General features: G+C 27.8%; 1 protein-coding gene across 1 annotated transcript in view; it reads left to right on the forward strand.

Moving 5' to 3' along the window:
- Positions 1-354: 354 nt before the first annotated feature.
- LOC145843038 (uncharacterized) overlaps positions 355-13,718 on the forward strand; it is a 28,104-nt gene continuing 14,740 nt past the window's right edge. Inside the window, exons 1-5 of the mRNA XM_082950507.1 lie at positions 355-717; positions 1,038-1,194; positions 2,508-2,570; positions 3,637-3,751; positions 3,929-4,078. Coding sequence (XP_082806633.1) covers positions 355-717; positions 1,038-1,194; positions 2,508-2,570; positions 3,637-3,751; positions 3,929-4,078 — 848 coding nt within the window. The remainder of the gene's footprint in view (positions 718-1,037; positions 1,195-2,507; positions 2,571-3,636; positions 3,752-3,928; positions 4,079-13,718) is intronic.

Consider the following 13,718-nt stretch of genomic DNA (forward strand, 5'->3'; position numbering starts at 1 on the left):
AGTGTCAATGAGACAATCGGTTTTATTGAAGGAAAAGAGATGGCACGTGATGCAATGTCAAAACCTGCTGTTACAGCATCAGTTTTCTCATACAAATCCTCAAAGAAAACCACACGAAAACCAAGTGGTAAAATAAATTGTGGAATATGTAATAAATTAGCTGATAAATTTGTTTGGAGCAGTAAAGATATGAGGTATATTGAGTGTTTTGCCTGTAAACAATTCTGGGTAAAGTCCCGTAAAAAAGTTTATCAAAGTCATCAAAACTATGCTGATGAGTCCAATACACTTCTAGTTGGTGGATTGTATACACAAAACTTTGATGGCTTTTGCAGCCGAGGTCGTAGAATAAATATGTTCGAGCGGAAAAACGCGAAGAAGAAAAAGGAGGTACAGGGACAGAAAAACGTACTTTTACACACTAGATCGCGACGAAATTTAAAGAAGTCATTACCTTACGTCAGAAAGAGTGTTATGACTTACAATAACCCGCAGATCTCAAAAGTGTGGCGTGACGCTTGGAATAAAAAGGAAGAATCTCTCAATATTTGTTTTGTTAAGTCTCTGGAAAATATAAGTGAGAACACAAAATCGTTGCCACCACTGAATTGCGTTGATCATGTCGTGATACTAAATCAAACAGGTAACTTTCCTAGCAAGTGGGGGAATAGTGGAGTGGTGGTGGAAGTGAAGGACTGCCATCAATGTGTTGTCAAGGTTGATGGATCAGGTCGCTTAACTGTTCAAAATCTTAAGTTTCTAAGAAGATTTACCCCTTCTGTTTGCAAATCTCTAAGCAATATCCCTTATCTGAGAAAAGCAAACATACCACTGTAAAATTTTGTTTTTTCTGTTAGGTTGAGGAAAATATGTCAAGAAAAGTTTTAATGTTCTGTGTTTTTATAGAAGGAAGATGCTTTTTGAATAAGCATTGTGTAATTTCCCTCTGTACTAATGGTTTTCTTCAAAATTGATGTTGAACTGGAATGGCTCGGATTTGCTTTGATCAATATTTTCTTGACTTATATTTTCTACAGAAAAGCAAACAGATCGCCAAAGTTTACTGCGAACAACAATGTGTCCGGGATGAGTGTGTGAAATTATCGGATTATTTGCAGCGTTTCCGTGTAAGACTTTACGATGCTTTTCAAAAGTTTCGTAACACTGATGTTGCTTTTATTCATTTATTGTCAAGTTGGAATGTTCACTAAATTATTGTTTTATGGTCTAATGAATGAGTTTAGTCTAATGGTGACGTCCTAAAGTTTGTAGTTGACTTTGCAGCAGACTAGTCTAACAGCCATCTGTTCAAAGTGATCCTGGATGAGGACGCAGAGATTGACTTTCAAAAACTCGAACTGTTGGTTGGTATCGAGTATTTGGAAAATAAGTGTAGCAGTATTTCGTCAGTGTTTAATGCTATCAGTAATGCACCTTCTACTTTGTTTAAAGTCGAAAATATGATAAAGATGTTTATCAGCAAAATAAGTAAAGTTTCAAGGTGGTTAGATGAATGACGTGTGGTTTCGTTCTTCAAAGCTGAAAAGTTCAAATCGGTGAAGCAATTAAGTTTTTAAATGCTTGTATTCAGCAACTGAGTGAAGAATAGTAAAGATTAAGTCTCAAATTTTTTGTTACAGTTTGTTTGTTTAAGTTGTAGTTTGTTTTAACAAATCATTTATTAGTGAACTAAGTTAATCGTAATTTTTGAAATGTTTTTGCCTTTTTGAGTTTAACTTCGTTGAATTTTAGACCTGAAAAAAGTGTTTAAGTTGTAACAAATTGTTTTAAAAAAAGTTTGTTTTGCTAGGTAAATTTATATTTTTTTCTCCTTAGTAGATAAAATCTGGGGGGGAGATGTAGAAGTATTTATCTAATTTTAGTTATGTTTTGTATTACAGACTTTATCATTCTTGTATTAGTTTGTGAATAAACTCAACAAAGAAAGATATATTTATTTTGAGCTGAAATTGTCTTATCAAGCATATATTGTACTTCAAAGAGCCATGAAAATATGCGATGTTTCAGTCTAAATATGCACATGTTGTAAATTTTGTTTCTAGATTACTAGTAGCTTATGATCCGTAACAACAACATCTTTGCAGTCCTTTATGAAATACTTTGTTTGCTATAACAACAACATAATGGCAAGCGATTCTCCTTCAATTGCTTTATAAATTCTTTTTTGCTCCATTTAAAACCCTTAAACCTGCAAGTGTCACCTTACAACCAGTGATGTAGCATTCTGGTAACTGGCTATTGCAATTGCAGTGTTTTTGCATAAAAAAGTATTCCAAGTCTTGCTTTAACCAGTCAGGTCTTAGACATGTCAGTTCCCAGGATCAAAAATTTGTTCACCGCTTCTTATTGCATCAATAATCATGTCTTTTGATTTAATAAATGCTTGGTTTAATTTTTCATACCACATTTTGGACTGAGAAAATCTCTAAAAGGTGCCAAAAATTTACGGAGTTTGGCATTGTTTGAGACTTAATTTAATTTATTAGGCCAAACCAGCTCCGTGTATCTGTGGCAGAATTTGGAGTTGGGAATTTCCGAATGGAGTCCAAGTACTTTGACAAAGGCTCTATGCGTTCATTTGAAATACTAAATCCTGCAAAATAAAGTGAGTTCCGGCAGAACTGAAACTTTTGAGGATTATACTTGATTTTCCAACTTTTCATAAGAAATCTATTGTTTTGATTTTTTTGACGTTGAATAGAAGATACTGCCGATACAGTACGTGAGTTCTCCGTTACATACCCACCCATTTCAATAAAGGAAATTATTCGAATAAAATCTAGACAAGATATCTCCGGTTTAAGAACTTCTCTTCTAACATCATCGTCACCTACACCTGCAAGCATCACGTCTTTTATTGCTTCTTCTTTATAATCTGATACATTCTTTTTTCACATTCACACTCACTGACTGCTGTTAAACTACAACTTTCTGCTTTGCAACGAATACGGATAACAAATATCTAAATGGTTCGTATTGGTCTCAATGCAAGCTCGTAAGTTCTGTTCTTTTTACCCCAATTTCAACTTTTATGACCGCACTTGACTCCATCAATTTAGCCACATTTTCTTCTGACATTGCCATTAGCCTAAGATCATTTGCCAACATAAGATCTCCAAGTTTGTCATGCACGCGTTTAAAAAGCTGTGTGGTTGCATTTTGGCTGCTTATGTTCGATCCAGTTTGAATGCCTCCATCTGCGAATGAAGGCCAGCCACGTTTCTTGGCTGATCCCCCGGAAAACTCTCGTATTAGTTGAAATGCATTTAGCACTACAAAAGCATTTGATGCCCCAGAATTCTTTTCATGATCCTAATTGTCAAGAAGCCTGCAAACTAAACCACTGGTTGATCTGACGTATTGTAGTTGCATCCCCGAATTGGGCAGTTTATTAGTTTAAAGGATTTTTCATGAAAAAAACTCCTTGTGTCTAAGTACTTTGTTGACAGTAAAAAATCTGATACGAAATACTAAACTAAACGTATAACATAACTAAACATAAATATATGTTAAACTAAACACTTATATTCAATGTAAACAATGACACACAGTGAAATGAGCTACTCTTAAATCATTCAAAAATCAATATATTCACTTATAATTTTCTCCCTACAGAGTGCTTCAAGTATACGGTGAGCGAAACGGAGATCCACTACGATTCACATTCAACGGCCAACGACGCGTGTAAGCCGGTGAAGGGCCAAGTGGCGTCTCGCGACCTCGAAAACAGGTTGGCTGCAAGCATACTTAAAAGAACTAGGACTTAAAGAGTTTAGATCTTAAACATTCATGCGCTGAGTTTAAGTTTACTCATAAACAAATAAAAATGAAACAACATAGTTCTACTTAAACAACAATAAAAACTTGAATTTATAATTAAATAATAATGAATTTTTTTTTTTCACAGTTACAATGCCAAAAAAGCAATTGTGGCAGTCTTCAAGCACCGATGGCAAGACTTTAAAAATACTAAACCAATAATTCTGGGAATAACCGTGAGGGACAGAAAAAAGAATGCCTCGTCCACCGACAACCCCTTCGTTTTCACTGACGGAACGTTGGTTGACGACAACAAGATGACTTTTAAGTTTCGAGATGGCTATCCTATTTATTCTGCGACTGATTTTGAATGCGCTTTTTTAAATAGTGGGAATATCATAAACTTAGCATGTGATCTTGAAAAGTTTAAGGTTTTGTGTAGAACCCCGGATGAGGATTGCAGCAAGTGCTCGAAATCTGACCGTTCCCGCGTAAACTTGCCGGTTTTCGCGCTTTTTTTGGCGGGCCACGTCTTGAAGACTATCCACGCGCTCGATGGACTTTTGTTTTAAGTTTGTTTGTATTTTTGCGAGTCGAAATTTTTCTTTTTAGTTTAAGTGCAAACTTTTCTTTATACTTTTCTTTTTAGTTTAAGTGGAAACTTTTCTTTTTACTTTTCTTTTTAGTAATTTATCGGTACTTCTTGGGTACTTTAAGTATTGCAAATACATCGATTATAGCTCATTTAACTCAAATAAAGTTTACTTTAAGAGTTTTCTTTCATACTCATTTTTACACTTTTACGACAAAGTTACACAAATATTACAAAATAAGTATAATTATATAAAAATTATTTGGTATTTTATGACCTTTTTTGAATGCTTTCGAGATCTTGTAAACAAATAATTCATGCTTTTTTTACCTACCAAGCAAAAAAAAAAAATCAAAGCTTAAGGTTTTTTTAATGAAGGTGTGAACAATAAAAATATGACAATCTTGTTAAATGATACTATTTCAAATTATGAAATTATGTTTTGTTAAAAATATTGTATTTATTTTTATTGCTTACTTTTTATCTTAACCAATCTTTAGTAATTGTTTACTGTAATAAACTGTAACCGCAAAGAACTTGAAAATTATTTAAATATGTTTTTATATTAATTCAATAGTGTGTAGTCAAAATTTACAAACCTAACTTACAGTTTGTTTTTATAATACTTTTAGAAGAATTCACCATCACTTTTAATGAGCTGATTTACTTAATATGAGGATTTAGGATTAAAATAAACGTATTATTATAATAAACGGAGGGTAATTTTTGCACGAGAATAAAAAAAAATCAGAAACAAAACTATATTTAAAAAAATCAGAAAAACAGAAGAAAATTAATAAAAAAACAAAATGAAAAAAATGCTACCAACTGAGAGTAAGGGTTAGGAGTAACAGTGGTAGTAAAAAAAGAAAATTTAAACTTAAAAAAAGAATAAAATTCAACTCGTGCAAAAATGTCTCCGTGCAAAATTGTCTACTCCTACAAAAGTGTCTTCGTGCAAAAGTATCTTTTTGCAGTTAAATCCCCTTGTGCAAATTTGACACCTACCCATATAAAACAGGTACTACTTTACAATTGCTTTGGAATTGATGCTTTATGCACGAAGTTTTATTTTACTTTGAGGGAGATTTTACTAATAAAGCTACGAGTCAAAACACGTTTAAAGTAGTTTTTTTATTACTTTATATACATACTTAAGATTGTAAATAGCTAATTTTAAAAAAACTATTTGAATTATAAAACTTAATTTTAAGCACTGACAAGCTCTTTATGCAAAACTAAGTTTGCCAAATGAGCTTTTGATTAGATAAAAAAATTTCAGGTAGTTTGTAGTAATTTAGAAAGTAAAAGGAAATTGTAACATGTGTTATTTATAATCAATATTTAATAAATAATCAAAACTTTATAATTTTTTTTATAAGCATAAAAAATTTATTGTTATAGTGGAGAAAAATTAATTAATATACAAGTAGTTAAAACAATATATTAAATTGTTTCAAAATCAAATACGTAATAAGTAGATGTCTTTTCTTCTGTTTAAAAATAAAACTATCTAATAATAAGTTAATAAGTAAAACCTGATAAAACAGAACATTTAAAATATTTGAACCTCAATTTTTTAAAAGTTATAAGTTTATAACTAAGTTAATATAATTTATAACTAAGTTAACACTGATGCTCGAAAATTTGTACATTAATTGTTAAAATTTTTTGTATTGTTGAAAACTGCTGATAATTAGTAGCAATTAAGAAACACGGATTGTGTGTTTAGTAGACAACTTAACAGGGTAGCGTGCATAAATGACCAAATAGTTACTTTTTGCTATTTTTGAAGAAAAAATAAGCATATGTAAATGAATGGTTTGAAAGAAGTTTTTATTAGTTCATAGTTTTCGTTACTAACATTGAAAACATTTATCACAAACAGGTAATTAACTTCAATAAGTTGTAACAGTTAAACAGTTTTACAACTAGCAACTATCAATAAGGTTTCTTACTCGGCAAAAAAAAGTCAAAGCATTAATAGGGTGCCTTTTTATCACTGTAAATTGTACTATGTCTTATTTAAAACCTTTTATAGTCAATTAAAAAAAAAATTGAAATAATTAATTTCATATTTAATTATATTGTTACTAGGTACACATCTTGGTGAAAATTTGTAGCAGTAACCTTGTACTTATTGTCAGAAATAATCTAAATAACAGCCTTTAAAAGATTATACTAATGAAGATAACAAGACAACACACTTTTACTAACCTTTTTTTTTTAGCATATAATAAATAACCGTTAAAATACATAAAAAGTAGCAAGAAACTGTTTGTTGAAAGATACAAAAGTAATATTTTTTTAGAAACTACTTCGATAAAGTGCATTGCTGTTTTTGATTAAACCAATAACTACATAAAGAAATCAACGTGACTTAGTTTATAATTGATAATTTAAAAATAGTTTTCGACATCATTCAAATTAACTGCTTCTTAAATTTTAAAATCAAGTCACAGCGACAAAATTTAAATTTAATCATTAATTAAAGTTTCAGGCTTCCCTTTTCTTTATGGTCTTTAATATACTTACTAGTAGTGTCATTATTTTCACTCTCTTTTCAGCAAAATTTTCATCTTCAGGTTAGGAACATTTTTTTATTTTTGATCAGAATATACAGACGCAAGTCTGTAAGTTTTAGTTTTATATATTACTCGAAGACGAGTTTTATTCTCAGGTTTGAAAAGTTTAAAATTTGTTTTTTAGAAGAAAAGTCATTTTCATTTGCTACAAATTCATCATCACAAATTGTTTCAAGCCGGTAAAAATTAAACTAACAGCAGCTAAGTTAGCTTAAAATAATTCTAGTGAAATCGGTTTTTTACTGACTTGCTTCAACATTAAATTTTTATAAGTAATTTTATAGTTTAAGATTAACTTTTGTATGCTGAAAAGTTATTTGCAAATAAAACAAAAAGTTGTTTATTTTTTGCTTTTGTAGCTATAACAAATGTTTATATACTCTATGTTAATGTTGTACAGTAAATCGTTTTTTGTTAACTCTTTTAAAATGTTTAAACGGTTATGATTAATACAGTTTTTAGTAATGTTTATTGAAAAGTTGTATGCTATAAATTAACATATTATTAGTACTTAACTAATATATTTTTTACTTTTTAAAACGTATAAAACAAAGTTTATAAGCAAAAGTATTGTTTTTTTTTTAATTACAATACTATGTTATTTTCATGCAAAATTTTAAATAAAGTTATTCGTTACTTTTTATTTTAAATTAAAACTTTAGAAAGTCCTTAAAGTTTGTAGTTTTATAAAATCATCATTTTAATTTTACAGAAACATTAAACAAAAGTATATATGGAATGTTTAAACAGTTTTTTTTAACTATTATAACCTTGATTAAGTTATAAAAAGAGAAGGCTAAAGAATACACTTGTGGATGTAAAAACAAATGCATTTTAAATCAATCTTTTGGTTTAAGGTTCATGCATGTTTTTGATTTCAAATAACTAGTAAGTTCATAAATAGTGCAGTTACTCCCAGCACAAAAAAAAAGAATTGAAAAGAATTTCTGTGAATATTCAAATCTAGTAGACAGAAGGTTTTTATATTTTTAAAGTTTTTGTTTCTAATTTGTGTATTATTAATGTACGTTTTCTAAAACGTTCAGGAGAAATTAATATTTCTTTTTGATTAAAAAAAAATTTGCTTCTCTAAATATAGTGTTTGATCAAGGCTAGTCTTAACTAAAATTTGCTTAAAGTTGTCTTTTCAAAACATTTCTCAACTCTACTAGGAAGAGAACTGTCTTCAACAGAAAATCGCAAGTAGCTGTTTGTAAAAACAAATATTTAAAGCTACAATTTAGCCTTTTTAAACGTTTAAAACATTTTTTACAGAGCTTGCGATCAAGAAAAAGTGTCTGCCAAACGATAAGCTACACTAATCATGTTTTCAAGGACATCTAGTTCTAAATAGATATCATTTGCACTGTTAATTATTTTCGTTTATAAAAACTTAAATATAAATTTTCTAACTATTTTTCTATTTTCAAGTTTTAATGATGGGGTATTCAAATGTATTCGCTTGTATTATTTTATCGTTTTATTTGAATTTGATACAAGAAAATTTAGTTTTAGACATGATGTTTTTGTATTAATACTTTCAGATAACTTTTTCAAGTTTAATGTAAAACAAATGATTGCATTTTAAACACAATTTTTTTGGCTATTAGTTTGTACTCAACCTGCACTGCGTACTCAAGAAATGCGTACTCAAGTGGTAGGTTACTGTATTTATAAGTTATAAATGTAAGTGTCTGTTTAATATTAAACCGTTGTCGTAATTTTACTCATTAAGTGTCATCTGTGTAATTGGCTTTTGTTCTGATGCCTGACAATATACCACAAAAATAATAGATACAATGATGCTACTTGATTGACATATATTTAACTTTATAAAAACAGCTTGATTAGTTTATAGATATAACTTTTTTTTAAAGTTTAAATTACACTTGTAGCTAAGGCAAAGATAAAAATCTACGAAAAATACTTATTAAAGCTTTTAACCTTACACGTTTGCAATTTAAAAAATTTTAACTGTAAAAAAATAGTGATTAAAGTACACTGTTTTGCTAAGTTTGTGCTTTAGTACTACTTTTGTTCAAAACTTTACACATAACTATTTAATGTTTAAAGATTTTTCTCTCCGATACTTAAATTTTTAAACAATTTAGAAACTCTAGGTGACTATTATTAAAACATTATGCGATTCTTAATTTACGACATTTAGAAGTTTATACTTAAATTTTACATTGTATATTTTAGTTTATATTTTAAATTTACAGCTTTATAAATAAACAAAAAACATCAAAGTAAATTTGTAACAATTCCATTGTGTCTTTTTTTTTACAATATACACAAGCAACATATTTCTTCTTAAACAGTAAAAAGCAAAATAAAATTCAAACTGCTTAGTTTTTATTCATAAGTTCAAAATTAAAAAAATACACTTTTCTCTATTGCTTCCTGAATGCTTCCTAAGCTGTGCGTGTCGTATAAGTTTTCCAACGATTAATCAATTTATAATGCCCATCGATTTTCAAAACTAACCGTTAATTTTAGTTAATTCAAACATGTCGTTCTTAATTTTTTCTGTAAGGCAATCTTCAATACGATGAGTAAAAGTATAATTTAATTCTTAAATTTTCAATTCTTTGATACAAATTGTTGTACTTAGTAGTCTAAGAAGTACAACTGTTATGCTTACAGTTTATCAAACTTTATTAAGTCTAATTTTACAAGCTTTTTTATCAAATAATTTGCAACTTTTTTGTTACATTATACAGTGAGCTCTAAGAATATTGTCTGGTGAATAGAAAAAATACATTTATGTAAATATACCCTATAAAATTAACTTAAGTTTTATGTAGAAAATATTTTTGTTCCGAGCAATAAAGTATGTTTGTTTACTATTGTAAACTTAAGCATAAATTCAAGATACTCCTTTCTAAAAAGATTTTATAAAAAAGTTTATATATTTCTATAAAAAACAATATTAATGCAATAAGGCAACAAAATTTCTCTTTGATAAAAAAGTAATTTGGTGTTTGCAATGACAAAAAACTCTGCTTTGTTTACACCAAGTGCGATATGTTTATCGACGAAAAATTTGTTAAACACAAATTAATTAAAACTAATTATAACTTAAAAAAAATAATAAAACGTTCACTTTATAAGTTTTAGTTCGACCACTAAGCCGCAAGCATGTGTCACAGGTATTGACTGTGTCAGATAAAAGTCTTAAACAAAAGTTTTTATTAAATTATGGTTATGTAGGTTTAATAATATGTTCTTAATTTGTTGTAGTTAACACATATTTCTTTAAAATGCTACCTATACAAATTTAGGGTCTGCAAAGTTGAAGTAAGTTCAACATTATTCAAGAAAACAATTACAGTTTTAGAATATATACGAGCTGTAATAGTTAACACTTTTGAAAACAAAATGAATATGTTTTTAATGTAGATAACAAACAACTTTGGTCCTTAAGTAGTACAATTTCGGTAACGTTTTCTTTACTTTATAATCAGCCATAAATACTAAAGGAAACCTAGAAAAAAAATATTTTAGCAAAATAACTATTAATATTTTAAGCCAGGGTCCAAAATTTTTTTTGAAATTTCCCCTTTAAAATAAATTAAAAAGCTATGCCCTTCTAACATGACAACAAAATTACTCAAAAAAGTATCGTTAAAAATTTCTAAGACCTTTTTTTTACTCTTCATTAGCAACTCCAGAATATATAGTGTAAATTTCAAGTTATGACCTCATGGCCCCCCTGTGGCTCCTTAAATGATCATGCCTACCTTTGGCCCCTATGCTACTCATGGCTCCCAAGGGGGCCACTTGGCCCACTTTGGGTAACCTGCTATAAGCTAAATGTGTTTCTCAAAACTGACGATGTTGTCAATGATACTTTTAAAACTAAACTATCAACTTTATTATGTTCTTAGTCTTTCTAATACAGTACTATTATTTTCAAAGTAATGTTTGTACTTATATTTTTTAATACTTCTCTGATATAGAAAACTTTCCAACCGAAAATTTTTTTGTGAAAATACTGTAAGTAGTTTTTTAGAAAAAAATTTTAACCAAAATTTAGTTTACCATTGTTACATAATATAATGTCAACAAACGATGTTTATAATAAAAACATCAAATGAAATTTTTCACTTAAGATTTAAGTTACATTTTTTTTAATAAGTAGATCTCTTATTATGTGAATTTCGGGAGCTTTATAGACTTTTTTTTTCTAGGCTTACCGTTAACACTTTAGGAAAGTATACAACATAGACTTTTTTGACACTAAAGCTTTTTTCAGTAAAATTACCAAAACAAATTGATTAAAGTTTTAAATTTGCTACGATAGATGATATTAAACTTTTACTTTCTAATGTTTTATTTTAGCGTTCTCCTATTCAAAAAAGACACATTTGAATATAAATGATTTAGGGTAAAAAAAAAATTATTGTTTTTTATAAATATGAATTTTTATCATAAAAACATAAACGCAAAAAAAAAGTAAAACATAAATGCTTGTAAAATATTTTTAACTTTAGGCCAGGGTTTCCCAAAGTGGGCGGTTCCACCCTTCTGGGGGCGATTTTATTAATTCGGGGGCGATAATTAGTTAAGGGTTGGAAGGGGGGAGGGGAGAGTTCAAAAATTTTGAAACTTACACTATATATTCTTGAGTTGCAGATGAAGAGCAAAAAGTAAAAAGTCTTAGGCGTTTTTTGATAATAGCTTTTTGAGTAGTCGTGTTGGAGGGGTGCCATAGTCTTTTTAATTTCTATAAAGGCGGCAATTTGAAAAAAAGTTTGGGAAACCCTGCTTTAGGCTGTCGTAGTTATAAATTTTTATAATTTTTTTCACTGTTTTGATTATTATATACATAATAAAATTGTTAGAGTTATTACTTAGCAGTTTTAAACTTATCTATTTAAAACCACTAACTAACTACATACTTTTGTTTAAAACCTAAACTTTTTTGTATAAACATTTACTGCGTAACTTAAAAGTTTAATTAGTTTTTGTAAGTACATTTAGCGTTACTTAGATAGTTTTTTATTATTAAAAAACTTATTCTACTTTATTTCAAATTAAAAGTACTGTAAGTACATAAAAAATAAGCACTTTAAGCTATAAATTAAAATAATAATACTTAAGTGTCAAAAAAAGTATTTCAAATAACAAGTTTAAGTATACTTTCAACAGCAGTTAAAATTGAAAATGAAGAAAATTGCGATTTAATTTGTATAACTTAAAATAATTATTTACTTCGTTTTAATTGTAGACTATGTTACAGTATTAACTATAAATAAACCATGTACGTTAGTATTAGTAACTGATAAACTTTTCCACAGATTTAATTTATAATACTAATTCATTTTAGCTTTAACTTACCCTTTCTTATATTAAAATACAACCAACAAGTTTCAGTATTTTTTTAAAAACTACATTTATATTTTAGTAGTAAACATTTTTAGAAACTTCGTGTTTCATTTACTGACTTATTATAGAATTAGTTTTAATTTTGTAGAGTTTTGTTATATTATGAAAAAAAAAGTTAAGCTGTAGTTTAGCATGGTTTCTTCTTTGTTTGTAGTCTGCTTTCTGTATCATTTAACATTTAAAATTATATGCAATCCGATTCTTAAAAAGTTTGATATCTTTATTTTTAAAATATCGTCTTCTTTTAAAGTTTTTTTTCAAGAAGTCTTAATGAACTCCTTATAAAATTTAACATTGTGTGCAAAGTGTTGTAAAAGTAAACAATATGTATAAAAATGTGGCAATATATCGAGTAACTCATAAGATTTTTTAATTTTTATATAAATAAATTTCACTTATTGTAGTTATTTATTAAATTGCTTTATTTAGAAAAAATATAATAAAAAATAATAGTGTTTTATATTTGTCCTCTAGTTGGTGAACAAGCAAAAATTAAATTATATTAAAGTTTTTATGTACAGTGTAAATACTGTACTTATTAGTTAAAGTAAATTTATACTTTTTTTAATTTTCTTAGCCTAACTTATTCTAAGATTCTACCTTTGCAGTAAAAAGTAAACATTGTTCTTGCTTGTGATATTATTTTTCTTAGTTAACAAATTTGAAACTCGCGTTTTATCAAAAGTTTACTCTTTTGTAAAACAGGTTATAGTATTTTTATAGATAATAGTTAATTGAAACTGATATACTCAACAATAACTATAAAAAGGTGATAAGTTGGTATCTGTTAAATAAAAATTAAGAAAAACAGCAAATAAGTTTAGATTTTTAAGATATATTCTTGTAAAAAATTATAATGCTTATCCTAAGCAATTCTTTTTTACGAAACCAGGAATTTTGTATAACTCTGAGTAAATATAGTTAAGAATCGATTTTTTTAATAAAGTTTTTTGTGTATACATATATTGATTTGTATACAAAGTTTTTTTTTTCTCTTTTTAAGCTTATGCTTCTTCGGGTAAACTTAATTAAGACTATTTTTTATATGAAATATACTATTCTATACAAATTTTAGTAAACTTAATAATAAAACTTATGCATAACTCTTTGTCAAAAAATTGTCTGGTAAATAATCATTACGAAGCTGTGTATAGAATTGCTTAGATAGGTTTAAAACTTGTAATGTGAGACCTATAATATAATAAACTGAATTTTTTTTTTCACGATATTTCAGTTTTACTATTTGTTTATTTATACTTCATTTCTTTTTTAAGTTTTAACTAAAACTTTTACCAATGTAATCAAAGAGCTTATAGCTGTTAAAAGATTATAACTTTTAAATGCTTATTTCAAACAAGTTGGCTACAGCT

The sequence above is a fragment of the Thalia democratica genome, chromosome 8, assembly GCF_965202585.1.
Source record: "Thalia democratica chromosome 8, ktThaDemo2.hap1.1, whole genome shotgun sequence".
In the NCBI taxonomy this organism is placed as follows: domain Eukaryota; kingdom Metazoa; phylum Chordata; class Thaliacea; order Salpida; family Salpidae; genus Thalia; species Thalia democratica.